Source organism: Trichinella spiralis (assembly GCF_000181795.1).
Source record: "Trichinella spiralis strain ISS 195 chromosome Unknown Scfld5, whole genome shotgun sequence".
NCBI classification, from domain to species: domain Eukaryota; kingdom Metazoa; phylum Nematoda; class Enoplea; order Trichinellida; family Trichinellidae; genus Trichinella; species Trichinella spiralis.
In genome coordinates, this window is record NW_003526944.1 from 3,495,024 (window position 1) to 3,514,377 (window position 19,354).

General features: G+C 33.5%; 5 protein-coding genes across 5 annotated transcripts; 2 read left to right on the forward strand and 3 right to left on the reverse strand.

Moving 5' to 3' along the window:
- The first annotated feature begins 2,192 nt into the window (after window positions 1–2,192).
- Window positions 2,193–2,794, forward strand: Tsp_08248 (conserved hypothetical protein). The gene is made up of 3 exons (XM_003375202.1): window positions 2,193–2,289; window positions 2,440–2,573; window positions 2,660–2,794. Exons 1-3 carry the CDS (start codon window positions 2,193–2,195, stop codon window positions 2,792–2,794), a joined length of 366 nt encoding a protein of 121 aa, XP_003375250.1.
- Window positions 2,795–3,393: 599 nt separating this feature from the next.
- Tsp_08249 (conserved hypothetical protein) lies at window positions 3,394–4,140 on the reverse strand. The gene is made up of 3 exons (XM_003375203.1): window positions 4,008–4,140; window positions 3,755–3,888; window positions 3,394–3,525 (listed from the first exon to the last, which is right to left on the reverse strand). The coding sequence occupies exons 1-3, from the start codon at window positions 4,138–4,140 to the stop codon at window positions 3,394–3,396; spliced, it is 399 nt and encodes a 132-aa protein (XP_003375251.1).
- Window positions 4,141–4,944: 804 nt separating this feature from the next.
- On the forward strand, window positions 4,945–6,496 carry Tsp_08250 (centrosomal protein of 41 kDa). The gene is made up of 7 exons (XM_003375204.1): window positions 4,945–4,969; window positions 5,300–5,387; window positions 5,476–5,660; window positions 5,809–5,991; window positions 6,063–6,201; window positions 6,274–6,383; window positions 6,444–6,496. Exons 1-7 carry the CDS (start codon window positions 4,945–4,947, stop codon window positions 6,494–6,496), a joined length of 783 nt encoding a protein of 260 aa, XP_003375252.1.
- Window positions 6,497–7,770: 1,274 nt separating this feature from the next.
- On the reverse strand, window positions 7,771–12,263 carry Tsp_08251 (actin family protein). Its single transcript, XM_003375205.1, has 11 exons — window positions 12,102–12,263; window positions 9,902–10,594; window positions 9,714–9,832; window positions 9,519–9,645; window positions 9,335–9,449; window positions 9,021–9,193; window positions 8,768–8,960; window positions 8,548–8,696; window positions 8,373–8,473; window positions 8,169–8,315; window positions 7,771–8,017 (listed from the first exon to the last, which is right to left on the reverse strand). The coding sequence occupies exons 1-11, from the start codon at window positions 12,261–12,263 to the stop codon at window positions 7,771–7,773; spliced, it is 2,226 nt and encodes a 741-aa protein (XP_003375253.1).
- Window positions 12,264–14,934: 2,671 nt separating this feature from the next.
- On the reverse strand, window positions 14,935–18,246 carry Tsp_08252 (putative resistance to inhibitors of cholinesterase protein 3). Its single transcript, XM_003375206.1, has 10 exons — window positions 18,207–18,246; window positions 17,678–17,872; window positions 17,536–17,609; window positions 17,296–17,430; window positions 17,138–17,228; window positions 16,942–17,075; window positions 16,597–16,894; window positions 15,876–15,910; window positions 15,475–15,568; window positions 14,935–15,152 (listed from the first exon to the last, which is right to left on the reverse strand). Exons 1-10 carry the CDS (start codon window positions 18,244–18,246, stop codon window positions 14,935–14,937), a joined length of 1,314 nt encoding a protein of 437 aa, XP_003375254.1.
- Between the last annotated feature and the right edge of the window lie 1,108 nt (window positions 18,247–19,354).

Genomic DNA, 19,354 nt, shown 5'->3' on the forward strand with positions numbered 1-19,354 from the left:
CATATAAACCCCCGCGCAACGTTGAAGCATAGCAAAGCACGGCATTCAACGACCCAGACGACTGTAACGCTATTATAGAAAAAGCCAAACAGATTATCATCAAATAAAGGAAAGTTTGAACGCCAGCACTATTTGATGAACTTATTTCATAATATACAAGTCATTTACGGTTAACTACGAACTTCCGACTTAGAAAACGTAAAGGAAAACCAAAGAATGGTACTTTGCTGTTCTTACTGATGTTGTACAAATTATTTATGGGCTCATTATTGATTTTCTCATTTCGTTTTATTCATTGAAGGGAAAGTTATTACAAAAATTCTGCGGTTCATAAAAATTTCAAGCATTCAACACAATCCGCTAGAAAAATTAAGCATACATGTCATAGCACCGCAGCGCGCTTTCAACTCTTTACCTAGGCCCGTGCTCCCCACGTTAATCCAATGAACATGAGCTCCGCTATTGATAACGCTTCCATGCCACGTTAATTAATTAGTGTGTGTAGTTTCAAATCATGCCCTATTCAACACCAAGGCATAGCAAAGCACGGTATCAAATTGAATTCAACCATTATTTCTGTGAACATTTACAGTAAAGAATGAAAATGGAGGAAAAAACAGAACTTGAAATTGTATATTAAAACAAACTGTTTTTGTTGTATGTACAATACAGTATAAACTGTATGCAAATTTAAATAATGCTTATCAATAAGGAAATGTTATAACTGTAAATGAATTAGAGGAGAACGTCAAAAATTGTTACTGTATTACCAAACTGAATTACGAACAAATTAGATTGTCTGAGCAACTTTGCTTTTAACAGCAAAAGAGTGAGGTAAAAATAGCGGTATACATGATATTTATATGCCTAAGAACATATCACAAACAAGCAAACCATTATCACTGCTATGATCATGTTTATTCGTTGGAAATCAAGATATAGAAATGCTCCACTCGTCCCTGAATCCTAAGATGGTTTTCATTTCCAATAATTCCATTTCCACTACCCTACAATTCAAGCGTAGAATTCATAGAAGTGCAGCGCGCTTTAAACTCTTTTTCCATGTTTTTGCTACTGTATGCCATATTACTCAAACAAATTAGCGGTTTGTTACTGATAAAGCGACCATTTCAGGAAAAGTTGCTTTGAATATTTGAGGAACTACCGTCGGGTAACGCTCGCTTTTCGACCTTGCCTGCATGTGTTGCAGTTGAACTTTGAATCTTGTTTTTTTTTTGGTAAATTATTCTCATATGTATTTTAATTTAAAATAGCTATTAATCTGACATCTTATGACAATACAGAGATATTTTATTTATGATGAACTAACTAATTATTAAATATTGAACAAACTTCTCAATATATCGCTGATTAACTGAGAGGTAAAGTTTCAAAATATTGTATAACCTGCATTTATAGTCACCGATACATATATTTCTTCTTCATTTCATTATGCAATGTTTCACAATTTGTAAGAATTGTCCATAAATGTTAACAACATTGTAATAATGGATTATCTATAAAGCTGTCGTTTTTAATGAGGATGGTTGCTTTTTCTGTTCCAGTGGTTTGAACAGCTCAAATTTTTGTTCATCCCCTCTGGCTATCAACATGCTGCTGCACTTTAATTCAATTTTCAACACCCGACGGAATGCTTATTCCTCCTACTCGATCGCTACAATTATTAATGTAAAATTGCTCCTTAATTTCCAGTTTCTTCAGATTTGAATATTGTTCATTGTAATTGTATTTTCCATTTCATTTTACCCAAATAGTATAAGAATTTATTAAATTTTAGTGGACGTTTTGCTTGGGATGAATTTGAATAAAATGGACCTGTTGATGGATGTTATAATTTGATGTGTGAATTGAAAGTGATGAAAAAATGCTGTTTGTCCATTTGCCTACTGGAGGATTGGGAAACAAGTATTGGAAAACGTCTGATCACGTTGTTCAGTTTTTCAGAAGCATCGTCATTCCTTGGTGTTGTTAAGTCAATCTTGCAGTGAGTGTCACATTAATTTGGCAGTTTGTATGGTTGTCCCAAAAAAGCAACATCACCAACAGTTTTGGCCTTCAGCTAGTGAATAATTATTCACTCGGGCTTCTTTCATTTCACACTGCCCTGAATGTTCGATGTAGCGGTGCTGGTGTCCAGTTTGTAGGAGTATTTGTTGTCATTGTTCGATTCAATGTACGCCATTCGACGTTATCGCAAAAATGCTGCTGCACTTCACTGGCGTTTTGTTCTTCATTTTCTCAACGACGGTCCACTGCGATCTGCAAAGGGTAATCGTCAAAGGCAAGCTCATGTGCGGAGATAAGCCTGCAGCAAACATTGCATTGAAGCTTGTTGACATAGGTTTGAATATTGTTATGGCCGTGTATATATATATATATATATATACAACAACAATATGTATACTTTTGCATTTTCAGATATTGGTTCTGACGATGTTCTGGACAAAAAAACCACCGATAAAGAAGGCAATTTTATCGTCGATGGCAAGACTAGTGAAATGACTAATATAGATCCAATTTTGAAAATTTATCACGACTGCGTAGATTATTTGGTAAGAAAGCTTTTCCAAATTTTAACAAAAATATCAATATTATGCGTGCAAAAATATTAATTAAAAATAACATATTTAATTTTCAGCCTTGTCAGCGTCGATGGAAAATTAAAATTCCAAAACAGTACATCAATCACGAAGGTTCGAAAAATTTGAAAATAATGGACTTAGGTACGTGGAATTTAGAAGCACACTTGAAAGAAGATATCAACTGTTTCTAACAATCTACGTCGCGTTGGTGCATTCTTGGAAGTTTAAAATCAAAATTATTATTATTTCTTTTATTTTTATTTGAAATCAATTTAATAAAACGTAATTATTAGCATAATTGTAATAGTGATGATGCGCAGCATTTTTGAAAAATTTAACCAAACAAATTATAATCTTGCTCATGCTAATAAGTAAAACTAAACAAACTTACTAAAAATTTCAGTTTCGAATATCTTTTGAAAATGCAAAATTGCATTAATAAGAAAAGAAACACGCACAAGAAAGGAAATGTTAAACAGCAATGATGCGAGTGAACTTGACGATTGTGTGCTACGATTGACAAAGAATTAACTGATCATGAATCATAATTAATTCATCATAAAAATCAATCACTCGACATACAAAGTGATTTATGCAAATTTCCTATGATGGCAGGGGAAATTTTGCCGTTGGAGATGCTGTTGCAAAACAAACGCTCGTGAAAAAGCAAAGGCTGGTCTTTTATTTCGAACAAAATACTGAAAAATATTAACATCACTCTACAGAATTGAGACAGTAGAAAAAAGTGACTGTGAAAAGTTGGTTTTTTGTTTAATTCAGATGAAGATGTTTATATGCAATTTCGATCTTCTTCGAGACGAGCTTCGAGATTCATGGTGCCGAAATCCATCGGCTTCGGCTGCTGGTTTCCTTTCACAATGTAATGAGAAGGAATTCTCAAAGACCATCGTCGTTTACACAGCTAAAACAGCGTCAACAAATAAACACGTCAATTATGCAAAGTGTACAATTCTTATTATAACCCCCAAGCAAATATTGTTTCCAATGCAAGAACAGCTCAAGAATTTGTTTGTTACAAATTAGCCATATGAAAAATAAATTTCACATACAAAACTGAACTTTTAAAAAGTGAAAAAATGTTAATTTCAAATTCTGAAAAAGAATGAAGCTCAAAAAGCCATATTAATTACCATACTGTGATCACAGGAATGGTAGATTTTGAGGACAGGATCAATGCTGGTTAACTCATCTGTTGAACCTTCTACATAGAAGTTGCCATTGTTGTCGGTAGTTTTCTTATCCATTACATCATCAGAAACGACATCTACGATTTGAACAATTACAAAAGTTATTTTCTAAAACAACATGCTTCTGAAGAGCAAGTTCAAATGATAAAATTGTGAAAATATTCTTTCCAATCAAACGCATCGGTACATAGAATACCTTTGTCCACTAATTTCACTTGTACATTTGGGGCTGGCTTGTTTCCGCACATCAGTTTACCCTTTGCGGCCACTTTCTGCAGGGAACATTCGACCAAAGGAATTATTAGGAGAGTAGCAAAAATCAACTTCATGGCAGGAAAATTTCTTCCAATTCCAACTTCCCAACAGTAAAATCACATACTACTACTACAAGCTGCCTGTTCTACATGCTATTTAACTCTGATTCAAGACCAACTGAACAGGTCTGGCTGGCATTGAGAGAAAAATAAGAACTGTAACAATTATTGACAAGCAGGTCATTGAATTGATTGTATTAACAGTTTGGCATGATGACAACGAAAACAGATTATTTCTTAAATGGACTTATTTTTCTCGAACTGTAAAACTGTACAAAGCAAACAATATACATCAATTGATGATTTGACTGCTTTTTTTTCAAAAGTTGACTACAGTAATAAAACAAACTCAAAATTGAAAATTATTCATTGAACAATAGGAAAAATTTGTTCATCAAACAAACCAATAAAGATGCTTCATTTTGCTACCGAGGTGCTATCATTTGAATTTTCTTCTTCTCTCCCAATTAGCACTGCAGAGCAAAGTAAAATGCAAACGTAAAAATATTGAAACAAAGGAAATGAAAAAGCCAAAAAATTAATAAAATCACCATAAGCATTTTGATTTCAAATTCGCATTCAGCTGACAAAGAGAACTTGGCATGACAATTAATTAATAACCGACATTGCAGTTGCCAAGAGACTTTTAGCCCATCAGGGGGCATTTAGCCCACTCTCCCCCTCCCGTTGTGAAAGAATGGCCAAAGACAAACGTGCGATAATTGGTCTAGTTGGACAACTGTTTCTTGAAAAGAATACAGACACTTTGAAACTATCTTACTTACATCGACCACTAATTTTGGTACCTTCTCAAACACCATGCAACAACAGCAACATATGAAAAGTAGGTTTCAAAGAAAATTTTTTTTATTTTAAAACGGCTTTCCAGCTTTATTTTTTAAAATAATTTTAATTTGTAAACTGGCTAAAGAGAAAAAATTGAGAGAAGAACCTTTCAAAAGAATTTCCATACATGCACTAATATCGCTGATTTTGAAACATGCGGACAAGATAAAAAGCGAAGCACAAACAACAGCAGTTGATGACAATGTTGAAAATGGGAAACTTTTGAGTAAGTGAAATTGTCGTTTATATTCATTTTTGAAAATATATTTCCAATAAAATGAAAAAAATCATTACTTAGAAATTGCTGAAAACAATAATTCAATTGTAGCGGATGGAAATTTCAAAAAAGCCAACAACAGCAACAACACTGGGACAGAACAATGCAGTGCAGTTGCACATCGCTCAACATTAATCGAGTAAGAATGATGCAAAATAATTAGCCAACTCATAATAACATTCAAAAGTAGAAACTTGTAATCAGTATTATTCACTAAATTGCTTCAGACTTATCAATGGAATTGGTGAAGCGGATGATTGGAATAATAAGCAAAATTCCCCAACGCACAACTGGAATAAAAGGCATTTTTGCCAGGATAAAAGATGCGCACTGAAGCAAAAAACAGAATTCGCTTTTTTACTTGTAGATGTACGCCCGGAAAGTCAATTCTTCAAGTACAGAATCAAAGGCGGTAAATTTGTGAAATGCATTTTTAATATATTGAATAAAATGGACCATAAATTCTGAACAAATATACAAATAGAAAACAATACCTGAATTGAAATAGAATTTAATAAACGCAGCAGCTTAAATTTAATAAACCTTCTTTCTATGCACAGCGATCTCGTTTCCGTACACAAATCTGTGCAAAGGTTTCACATCTGAGCCGGCGGAAATGCTAGCCATGAAAAATCAATCCGGCAAAATGATCATCTGCTATGACAACGACGAACGTCTGGCTAAACGCGTGGCAACGATGCTAGTCCAAAGAGATTACGAAAATGTTTACCTGCTTTCCGGTGGTGAGAAGTTGAATAGCTTAATTTGCAGAAAAAAAATATTATTTTTTTTCATTTAAATATTTTCATATCAGGACTTTGTCAAGCGTTGAAGCTGTATCCGAATGGTCTGATTGCCGGATGCGTGCCCAATCAGCTTGGTAAGAAAGCACAACATCTCGCGTCCACGTTGCATGCAAACTTCTTGCACGAGCAGTGCACAGAAATGTTTCGGTAAATTTCCATCCGTTCTTCCCATATCTATCGATTTTTCGTATTTATCAACCGTTTGCACTTTTTTTGCAGCAATTGCAAGCTTCGAGATTATTTCATCACTGTGGAATTTTCTTCTGATGATCTACAACAACTATCCAATCAGATGATGGAAAATCAAAAAGCTAAAGAAAAGAAAATCAGTATTTGCAAACTTGTTGTTGATCCAACAATTTTATATCCAGCAATTTTTTCTTATTCAGGTACTTATAAATATTGCAACAAATGTAAGCAGAACACTGGAGAAAATCAATGAAATTGAAACACAGAAAAAAAAGAAACGAAACGAAAACTTACAGAACCAAACAAATCACTACTGCATAAAGTATATGCTTAAAAGAAATTGCTTTCAATGTTTGTGAAATATAGTGAATTAATTGAAAGTGCAATAAAACTGATTACATCTGATTTGCATACTTGAATTATTTATATGTACGCTTTGTTGAACTGTTGTTATTCTCGAATGGGGCGACAATTTTCTGAGATTGCAAGCAAGATGTTGTGCGCATTGCTTGTTCCATTTAGCAGGAAATCTAACCATACACACACACAGCAAATAACAAGAAGAGCAACAACAACAAAGTAATAAAAATATGTATCTATCGTATGTTTCATCGCAGATTTAACAACGATGTCAGTTTATGGATTTTTAGAATAAAATTTTCAATCTTTTCAAAATTGAAAATTTCTTCCAATAAAGTTGTATGCATCAATTCAATTTAAATACAAGTCAACTTTTTGCATAAATAAACGCTAGTGGATCGCGTATTGCGAATAATTAATTGTCTGCAAAATAAATAAAAGCCGCTGCTGCTTACATTTGAAACTTTTTGAAAAGTTTAAAATGCAATTTCTTCATAAATGTCATTCTAAATTGCAAATGGATGCAATTATAGATAGGAAAGAAAAATTGCTGCTAGTCAAATTCAATAAGCGCTTCAGTATGAAGACATGGACCAATAAGAGCAAATTAGCATAAACAACACCTGATAGTCTCACAAAATGGTGGTCCTAGGGTGGTCAGAAATCTGCAACTCTGCCAGCATACAACTACTGACAGAACTGATGATGCCAGAGCTATGAATAATAGAAAAAAACCAACTGGAAAGATTTCAGAAAACTGCGTCTGAAATGACCACACGCAGAAGCCTTGAAGAGAAAAATCAAACCAGCAACAACAACTATATCAATAGAATGGTAGCAGTTGAATAATTGATTAAAATTTATTAATAGCTAACGAGAAAAAAAAGCCTACTTATCGAGAGTCGCTGATGAAAACAACTGCAGGCTATTAGAGCATTAGCTTTCAGCTCTAGTGCTCAACTTGCAATATTTGGATAAAGGTGGGTGTGGTTGATAGCAATTTTTTTCATACAAAATCTACCAACAGGAAATTTTCATAAAACGTTATGTTGTGAATCAAACGAAAAAGTGTAAATAAAAATTATTTTTATTTGTAAAATTATATAAAATGAACAAAAAGAAACGGTTAAAAATTGTAAATGATAATTTTTATATACGGTGAAAGTATTAGAGATGGGAATCGAATTCACTTGCGGTGAGGGCAAATTTTTCAAAACTGTCCTTCTTGATTGTGAACTGCTCAATGGCGGATGAGTCGGCCAAAATTTTGGCACCAATAAACGAAGCGTGATAACGGAATGGAGCCGCGTGCACTTCGACTCTCACACTTTTTGGGACCAGTCGACCCAACTCCAGCTCAATACGCTCTTGAAGACCAGGCAACAATGAGGTTCCACCCACCAAAAATATATTCCTTAATAAATAAAGAAAAATTAATAACATAGAAACACTGAAGAAAAATGGAAAACTGATGTAAAATAATTCTACACCAGTCGAATCATTTTATGGTAAAAGAAAAAAATGCAAATTTTATTTTAAAATTTCACCAGAGCTGCACCACTTACTCGTACAAAGATCTGCGATTGTCGATGGCACAAGATTGAATGCTTTGGAAGATCAACTTCGGCAACCCCTTGACATCCATACCCCAACGTTTCGGATGGAACAACATTTCAGCACTTTCAAATCGCTCATTACCCATTTGAAGTTTTCTGAAAAAATTTGCGTGTGATATTAAAATTAGTTGTGCGAATTCGCTTCAAGCCTACCTGCAAGCCAAAACCCGATCCGGATCGCACTGCTTCAACGAGACCAACGCCCGCTTGTCGTTGGCTTGCTGTTGGCGATCATCCGTAAGAACGAAGCATTGCTGCAAAATGATAAGCATAATTTCCATCCACTCTCACTCAATCACTGAAAAGATTTGCGCCACTGCTCTCTTACCGTCTCTTTCAAATATCGCACCAGAAGACCCTCTTGCAACGAGTCGAACGTGAAACTGGGATTATTTTTAATAATTTCATTTTTCAAAATCGGTGCAATTTCACTGCCAAAACAGGGCAACGTGATCACCGCATTCGACACAATAAAGCCTGACCACAAGTGCAACAAGCAATTGATTAGAACGTGGGGGATAAATCGGCAAAATTTTTGCTATACTCACTATCCACGAATGGAGCAATCGTCAACTTTTCTCCAATATCCACAAAAACGCCCGTAAAAGTATTAAAAGCAATCATAGCTAAACTACCCTGTCTCGCAACTGAAACAGCGGCGGCGTCGAAATCGAACAACAAAATCCGCACCATCTCTATTAAAGCAGCCTCTGGAATTCGACTCGGAACTGCCAACAGAAACTGAAATTCAAAGTTGTCAAATTGGAATTTTAATTTTAAATAAATAAAAAATGACTTCACCTGATATTCGACCGCTTTTATAGACAATTTTTCAATAATCCATTCGAAAATCCGCTTCACAGCATCAATGTTCACTGCACTGCTTCGAAAATCGCTGGACCAACTCCAAGCGTATTGCAAATTGCAATTGTTATTCAATGCAGCCTTGACAATAGCATCTTCACCGACCAATCCTAAACAACAGAACAATTTTCCAATTGACATATTATTATTATTATTATTATTATTTGTTTGTTTGTTTGTTTGCAACCATTGCAAGCAACATGATGCAATGGTGATAATATAAGTGAAAATCAAATCAAATCATAATTTACTCTCTTTGCAATTGGAGACAACAGATGGAAAAAATAAATGCGGATACGAATAAGATGCCCTTTCAACCAATCCAGCCCTAGTTGAACACGTACCAATTTCAATAACGCACACTTTCTACAATGGAAGAAATATTGAAATTATCAAGAGTTGCTTATGAAAATGAATAAGCAAACAAAAAGCAACATTTTCGTCACGACTTCCAAACTGTGGCGGAGTGGGTTGCAAAAATTCACGACGGCACATATTCGACGGCAGCTGAGCGTGAGCTCGCAACGCTTCGTACCAGCGATCCAGTGCAAATTGTCTGCATCTAAAATATGCAAATGAGTAGCTACAATTATGTTTTTTTAAGAAAAAAACCATGCACACAGCTCACACCTCAGAGTCAACAACGTCGCGTTATTTTCAATAATGATCAAAAGCTTCTCGTCATCTCTCGTTATTAGAGAACCGGCAATTGTAATCTGACCAACCGGGGTGCTGGATATTTCTGCAGTCTGAAGTGAAAATTGCTTTGTGCAAATAGTGCTGTGAAAAATCGCAACAAAAAAAACAGCAAAACGAACCTTGTACCAGAGTAACAAACCTTGCTCTGTTCGCATGTAGCGTCGTTGCCAGGCGTGGTCAGGGGCGTGGTCGGGCCGCATACCCAACGGCAAATGGTCCAAATAGCCGACCATGTTCGACTGAGCTTTGTGGTTCAGTTTCGACTCCAGATCCGGACATCGGATTTGGTAAAGCCGACGCAACAACTGCGTCGGGTCCCATTTGGTTTTCAAACTGAATCGTCTGGCGGAAGTGGAGCCGCTGTTGCCCATCGACCAATCGGACAGACTCAAGTTGCACCCAACCTCAGTTTCAATGTCGCTTTGCAAACCAACAACCGACCGAGCAACAGTGGGGCGGTGGTGGTCAACAGAGGGCGACCGAATCTCGTTGGACTCGACGTTGTCCAATCGTTGATCGATTTGCGTGCATTGGACCGGAGGCGAGGTGCAAGCCGTGCAGCCAGAAGATACTGCCTGTGTGGGAAGCACATTCTCCAGAACAGATCCATACAAGTCAGTGGGGGAATTCAAATACGATGACGACCCCTCATCCGAATGGGTCACGTCCTGAAGCGTTGAATGCAATTTGCTGTTGTCACTCAGAAAGCCGCCCTTTTCGAGGAAAATGCTTTCCGCTCTCGAATCCACTGAACTGCTTGCATTTGCAATCCGATTTGCCCAACGTGCATCAGGATTGATTTGACCAGAAATCTCAAATACAAACAAAGCATTAATCAAGGATGCGTTAATTTGAAAATTATACACATATATATGTATATATATATATATATATATATATGTATATGTTCAGAGCTTAAGAAACATTGCCAATCCATAGCTTCCGAGCAGAAGCAATTTCACCAAATGCAGGTCATAGGAAACATGTTCTCAAATTCAAAAGGCAACACCCTCATTGTTGGGAAAAAAGAATATTTCATGAACAACAAACAAACAACTAGAAGAAGAAAATCAACGATAATCATCCGATGAACAACAGAAAATTGGGAACGTTTTGCAAAATAGAAGAAGAAGAACAGTGCATTGAAAATTGTTCAAACAATCGACAATACAAGCTACAATAAGAATTTAATTGAATTTTAATTTATCAAATAAATAAATAAATAAATAATGCAGTCTGTCCGTGTTCAGTTTATAACTTCAAATTCTGAATTTGAAAAGCAAAAATAAAAAGACTGATTCACTTTTATGACAACAATTTGCATTTGTACTAAATAAAATTTTGCTAACAACAACAACAACGCAATTCAGTTGAAAAGCATTAAATTTTGGGGATGTTTTCAAAATGAAAAATTTCTGCTGTATAATTTTTGCATAATTGAAATGTCGAATGAACAACACACTTGATACAAATAACTTATTATTACTACAAATCAAGTGAAATTTGAAATTGAAAATTGAATTTAAATTTCTACTAAAAAACAATTCATTTCAATATGAAAAAATTAATTAATTCAATCATACAATGGACAAGTGTAAACTTCACGTGCTAGGTGATAGTAGAAATATTTTTCTTTTTGACATAAAGCTTACCAAAGCAAAATTATTACATCTCAAGTTCGCTTATCTAACTTTTTAAATAATCTGTTCATTTGAAAAAAGAAAAGCCAACTAATCATTTCTACATTTCATCAGATGTTTAGAAGTATATAAATAAAAATGAAATCAATTTATGAAATGCTAAATTAACTATAATCTGAATGTTCAATCACAATCGATCGAATATTTGTTGCTTTGTATGACAATTCAATGGAACAATTATTTTTTAATACTGCTTTTCAAAAATTACAAAAGAAAAAAAACAATTTGACCCTGATAGCAAGGCAGTGTAGAGATGAATGAATTCAAATGATAAGCAACAATACTGTACATGCCCAGAAATATTACAATATACATTTTTTTCTTGGTTAACATGGTTAAAAAACTAGCCCAACATGATAAGCAAGTGGGTTTTCAGATTGTTATATTTTTAAAATACTTAAATTTCTAAAATGTCGACCTTCAAAGATCAAAAGGAAATGCTTCTGCAGATAAAATAGTAAATTATTCAAAAATAACAACTCACTAGTTCAACTGGCAATGAAAAATATATAAAAATTACCCAAATTATTTCTATATTTATCAAGTTGTGTCATTTTGATATTCAATCAAATAAATAAGAGATTTAATAAAATTAAAAAAATATACAGTCAGCACTTACCATCAGGTTGCGCAGATGCGCTTCACGTAACTCCTGCCAAATTGACTTTTCACTCGAAGTTCCTTTTTGCCAATCTTCACTTTTCATACCATGTTCGAAAAAATCAAAATTTTCAGGAGTACCATAAGAATTGAAAAAGTATCCATTTTTTTCAGACGACATTTCCGTAAAATCCTTAAATAAGAAAATTAAGAAGTTAATAATTTGAACAATTAGCCTCGAAAAAAAATATATATATTATTGCATATTATTGGATGAACCTTATTATTTCATGAAATGATCATTTTAACCGTTTAAAATGAACAATGCATTTTTCAAGCTACTAAATAAGAAAAATTCAAAATTTAAAGCAAGAACAAAATATTTAAGGTTGAACATTGACAAATCTGTCTACAGTTTGATTGCTGGCACCAAACAAATCACATACATACAAAGAGGAACAACTTATTTCATATCGGGTTGTCACAATCGTAAAACGAAGATAATAAGCTCAACAAAATAAATGTATAAACATCACTGTGGTTAAAACTTTACTAGCAAATAAAAGGCAAATATATTATTCAGTAACACTTATCATGCCCACGAATGACTAGCTTAGCAAACAAAGCCAGAGCTCAAGAACAAGAATTCAATTTTCTCCCGTCCGCAAAGTAAATCTGCTCGCTTTTCGTGAGTAAATAAAACGTCTGGGGAAAAGCGCCGCGCTCCACGACAGTCACCAGTGCGTGGATTCACAAAAAAGCGGATTATTAATCGAATTTAAATCTACTCTACAATACTGAAAGAAGTATTTGATATGCGGAATGCCAACTGCCAACGCTCAGTACAATAAAATGCACAACAGATTGATAAAAGCTGAGAAGAAAGAAGAAAAACGAAGATATCAACAACAATACCTGATTAACGGAATACTGTATTTGATGCAACAATATCAGTTTTTGATTTCGTTAAACTGACCGACCGTCAGTTTAAAAAATACAAACTGATTGGATTTTTCAAAGAAGAACAAAATTTATTCCAATTTTACTTGTTGTTTTAAAGTGGCCTTTAAACTTTGCTCTGAAACATTTCACATTAAAAGTGTCACTTTCACACTGGAAACGTACAAGTTTAAACTGAAACAAACGTCACTTGTTCAACTATTGAATCGAACTGATATGAAACATAACCGTGGCAAATTTACCTTTGCTGAAAATACAAATGTGAATATTTAAATTGGAAAAAAATTTTAAAAAAAACTACCAACTTTGACAAGTGGAAAATGTTCAAATACACCATTCAAAAAGAGACAATTGAAATCAATGGGAAAGAAGTTTCCCATTCAGATGATTGAGCAAAAAGTTTTGCAATAAAAAAAGGTTTTTAGCATCATTTCAAATGTGATTGATTGTTGTTCGTAAAGTGAAATCATGATACACTTATTTGGTTACTGTAAAAAAATATTTGCATAATAGCAATTGAAAAAAAAGAAGATTAAAAATTTCCGTGTGAACTTTGAATGCGTGGAATTTTGACAAAAGAAGAAGAAGAAGAAGAAGAAGCAATTAATCACCTACGAATGAAGAGTAATAGCATTGGAGTTGAAAGCTGCTCAAGTACCTCTCGCCACTACCACCAGCGGCGCATCAATGACCCTAATCGGAGTGTAATTGATTTGTGTAAAGTTTGTCATGATGCTCAACAGTGAATACTGGTTGTTGGCAAAGAGTGCACACTTGTCATATTATAGTGTCCATTAGTCGAAGGTCGAATAGACGGCAAAGCTAATTTGTTCACCTTTGTGTCATTTTCAGTCAAAGAATGGAAAATATGAAAAATTTATAGCAAATTTTAATATTTCTATGAAAACAATTTGAATTTCGACGATGAAAAATTGACAAGTGACAAATGGAAACTTTACACAACTGTTGTTCGATCATAAAATGGTGACAAAGAAAAGTGAAGAAGAGAAAAAGTGTTCCCCATAGCCACAATAACAAAAAAACATTGTCCATAGAATAATAAGAAGAAGAAGCAGAAAAATATTGAATGGGGCGTGGACAATAATTGAACGCGTAAATTGAATCGACAACGCTTGCCAAAAATATTCGGCCTCTTCTATTCAAGAGATGACACTGATACACGCCCCTGCTTCATTTTCCGAACGGTTAACTTTGCAAAAGGGAAAAACTACCGTGACGCCGCCTACAGCTTTTCAACGGCATCATTGATGCTTGTACAAAATGTCGAACTAATAAGCAAATCCAAACAGCCAACTATTTTCAACCACGAGACCAAGAAATACATACAATAAAGAAAATTTATCTTGTCATTGTGGAATAATTTTTGACAACAACAACACAATACATGAAAATGCAAGTCGAAATTCTTACAGAAAAATAATCAAATCGAACTTGTGAGACAAAAATTAATTAGCGGCTTATTTTCTCGTCACAAGCAGAGGTGGGAGAAATTTTTTTCCCATATCCCAACGTGGTTGTAAAATTTCCTGAGCTGAAAGTGTTGAAAAATCTCCATGTCGATTCCAGCCCCCTCAACACGAACGGATTATACAGTTGAAATATAATTTGTACATGAACATCTCTATTTTTTAATTATCAATATTAACAACTGGTAGTAATTTTTGGCTCTGATCAAAGAGAGAAAAAAGCAGAACTGTCGTCATTGTCACAAAATTGTCTTCGAAAATGGATTCACACAAGCCAGTTTGAAAACTAACCAATTAGCCAGCTAATTCAAGCCACAAAAATTTAATTTTTTTTCTTTATTGATTAAAAATAATAATAATAACAGAAAATAAAGGACATTACCTCTTCGATTGAGAAATTTAAGCTTACAAATCGACAGTTTGTAAATAAATGTTGGCGGTCGAATGTCCAGTCGACAGAAGAACGTACAAACCGACCTGCGTGCACGTTTCCACTGTTGATCCTGAACGTAAATTGGCTTTTGCTGTACTGTAGCTCTCCACCTTTACGACCGTAGCTCCAGCACAGTCGGCTGCAGCCAGTGCAAACACTTTAAAAGCGAACTGTGGTGGCGCCTCGAGCGCTAAACAAACCACGTCTCAAAGTACCTCAAGCAGCCAAACGAATCGAATGATTACTTTTATTGATCAACAGTGACAAAAATAAATTCATGCAAATTTCATTTTCTTTTTCCATCTTCCTCTGCAAAATTACAATTTTGTAACATTTGTACAAATTTGCAAAAAAAACGATATTATTGTACTAAAGATGACAAATAACGACTCTTTTGAAACAACTTACAACAGAACTGATTAAAAAATAACATTAGAAAAAAAATATATATTTAAATTGTTCAATTATAACTTTACTTGCTCAAAAAGCTTGACAATTGAATACCAAATCACCTCCAAAATGGTTATTCGTTGAACCTGTTTCGCTGTTAAATGACACATACACACATACACATTCACTATTTCCAATCATGTGCTGTACTGTCAACTTCAAATTTAATTAAAAAATTATGCTATAACCATTTAACTTCTGAATATTTACACACTAAATTAAACCTGTTTTTATAAATTAAAAAACATGAATTGAAAATTTACAAATTTATTCCATTTTTTTGGCAAATTCATTTCAAAAAATTTACAACACATTTCATCGTACACATTACAAAAATATTCCATTTTCTTCATCATAGTAAATTTTTTTCAATTATTAATCTGAAATTGTACAATTTATCCAACTAGAGCAGGTTGTATAAATTATAAGTTCTTTCGGAATGTTTTCGCATTAACATTTGAACCTGACAATCTGTAACATGGTACAGCATTTCAAGTACTACATTTATTTTACATTTTAATTAATGGTGATAAAGCTGACTTTAATTGAAATTTCAATTATATACTTAATTTTTCATGGAATCAAAAACTAAAACTTACATCTACTACCAAATTTCACATTCAAAACGTAATGGATGCAATTTCATTTGCAACGCGCTGCGATGCTAATTCGTTTCAGGGACGACGTTAGGTTAATAATTAAAATTGAATTTCTACTAAACTACTCTATATTATACAATAATTGAACTAAGAACAAAATTTACTGCACCAATGAAATAACGCAAACCCTTCGGGAAATATCTACTTAGTGTGTAGTAAATTAGATTACCTCAATTTAAGGATAAGCAAATAAAAGTAACAGTTCAAGCAGAATATATCTAATTCAAAAATTCTGCCCTTCAATGTTCATTTATCCTGTTTCTGCATCGAATACCTTTTATCAGAAAAGCTATTAGCTATTGAACAGTATATAACCCAAACTAACAGAAATCACTTTTACATCGCATTTCAACAAAATTTTAATTAACAACTATATACTCAAACATTGAAAGAGATCCTTTCTGCTTGAAAAACAAAAATTCAAGCTATTAGAGTAAACAGAACATCTATCACACATCAATACATAACATGGAAGCAAAAACAAATGCATCACAAACGTACTACAATTTTCACAAAACAATCAACGCTCTTTCTTCGATTCATCAGTTACACCAATTTCAGTATTCCTAAAATTATCGCTTTCATCACAACATTTTTCAAATGCTTCACTTTCTTGATTTTTGACTGCGGCAGGATTTTTCGAATTTTGCATTTTCAAGTAATCAGTTGAAAAAGATTCAAATTGAGCCAGAGCTTTTTCTAAATCTTTTAAAACCAGCATTTCTTCATTGTCCGAACAATATTCATCATTGCAATTTTCTTCTGAATTCAAAACATGCCTGGTAGCCGTAGCTGTCAGTTTTTCCAAATTTTGCAGAGTATCCTAAAAATAAATTATATAATACTTTTACAATAGCCTCAAATATGTACTTGAGCCAACACTTGAATATCTTCCTTCAACTCGGTTTTCGTATCACCATTGGCTTCCAAACATTTCAGTATTGTCTGCATTGTGGTCTCGGTTTCCAACAAACGCTGATGTAAATTTTTCAATTGAGCATCACCTTAAATAAAACACATTTAAATTTACATCAAAAATGCAACTAATAAGTTCGTGAAAATTTACTTAAATCACGCAATCCAAAAGGAGGAGCACCGTTTCGTTTTCGCCAATTTCTACCACTACGCTCGTTAATGCCGTCAGAAGTTCTTAACATCTTAACATTGAAAGCTTTTTCAATGAAGCTTTAAAAATAATATAAGCAAAACAACTTTCGCACTTACTTTACTCAACGTGTAAATCAGAAAGGCAATCACTCCAATAGTATAAAATGGTAATAGAGAATACCAAAAACTTTTCTCTCTACCTCGGGCCTGCATGTGGTCGCCCATATGAGGAGGCATCGGTCCAGGCTGTGCCTAATAAACAAATAATTATAAAACAATTTCATGCAGCTATAAATTAACTGCAATAAGGCATATTCATATAAATGAAGCAAACTGAGAATGAAAAAAAATAAATACTCGAAAATCAGATTTATCACGGCCTCGGTGTATGTGCGGAAATTTCCCGCGCTCATTCGGTGGTGGAATACTATCTAAATATTAATTAAATAATTCCAATTTGAATCAATTTGAAAATCAAACACCATAACTGTGAACTTACCTACCTTCGATGGAGGTTTGCTCCAGCCTAGCATATAACAAATAGTGGGATGCACTACCTTTGGGTAAACAATCGCAAAACATCCAACAACAACAGCAATTGCAAGCACTGCTTTCTGCGGAGGTGTTAAAGAAAACAAAGTCTTCCTCGGCTCGTCTGTTCCCATGGTCAATTCAAGACTGGCAAAACCCACACCTGAAAAACAAAGTAATTGCACAATAAAAACAATGCAATTCTGAAGTCAGATCAATCAAAACATGTTACGTTAACCGATTAATGCATAACATGCATACACAGAGGAAAATTCAATAGAATCTGACACATAAAAACACAGTATGAAAGTAAAGAAAAAGCAAGTGCACTTCAATAAGCGACTTACAGTATAATATTTAATGAAACAAATCGCCATACCTTTTATAATACATGTTTTTGAAAATTTTTAATTAATAATGTTAATATGCTAAAATATAAAAGCAGTTCAATCCTTGTTTTCTTTAAAAAATTCTTTGCGACGTTTATAATTTGTAACTTCGTATTTTCTTTATTTTGCTATCGATTTCTTGACGCATAAATTTTATTTTATTCTGTAATTGATTTAAAGTACTGCTCATTTGTTTCCCTCACATACGACTACCTACTACTGGCTTATTATCTATTTTCAGGATTTCATTAGCTAATAATTCACACTGCAATCTTACGTTTCATAGATCGTAAAAATTGACTTTTAAAGTTACCTTTCTAATAATTATAAATTAATATCAGTTGAAAAACATTGTAGCTATCTACTTCTGTCTATTTTCACTGTTTTTAAATTTTATCTTCCTTCTACTGAAAGTGATTACGAGAGTTCCTCCTTCGATTGGACAAGGAAGTTTCATTATGCTCACTTAAAATCAAAAGAAATTGCCCTTCAAAAGTAAAACTGATAGCATTAAATGTATCGTACGTAGATAAAGACCAGTCGCTCCCCAAACCCTCAACAGTTTCCTATTTGAAATGGCTCTTTCAGAAACAGCTACCAATCAAATAAATAATTTTAAAAACATCGTTTCTCTTAAATAAAACTCAAATGTAAAATTTGTTTATTCAAAAGTAAAATAACAATTGCATTGCATTCTGATGTATCCTTCGTTGTTTCAGAAATTTTTCAAGGAACTTTTTATCCAAAATTATTTCATTGGGAATCTGATATCATAAATCAGATATTTATAATAGAACCTGAAAACAATGAAATTTCATAAGAATTCAGACACGCTTGATAAGTTTTTTTAAACTTCATTTTAAATTAAATAAACTCATTTAATTTTGCATAATAAAAGCTGACTTCTGAAACTGCACTACTTAAGCCAAAAGGACTAAAGCAAAATTTTACAGAGATTTCTAAAATGTTCACACCCCGAAAGGTTAGTCCAGAATTAGCAATAAAATGAAAATTTCATATCATTATCAGAATTAAAAAAACTTAAATATACATTTTTCTGGAAAATATGCAACAATTTGTGCTATGTAGCAAGAGAAAAAATGCATTGTACTTTAAATGTTTTTTATATTGCACACAAACAAAACAATAATTTATGCATGTCACAAGTCACATTACTAATAAAAAATTCGTTTACCATAATTTAAATAAATAACCGATATATATTATAATTATTTAAATGCCACAGCTAAAAAAAG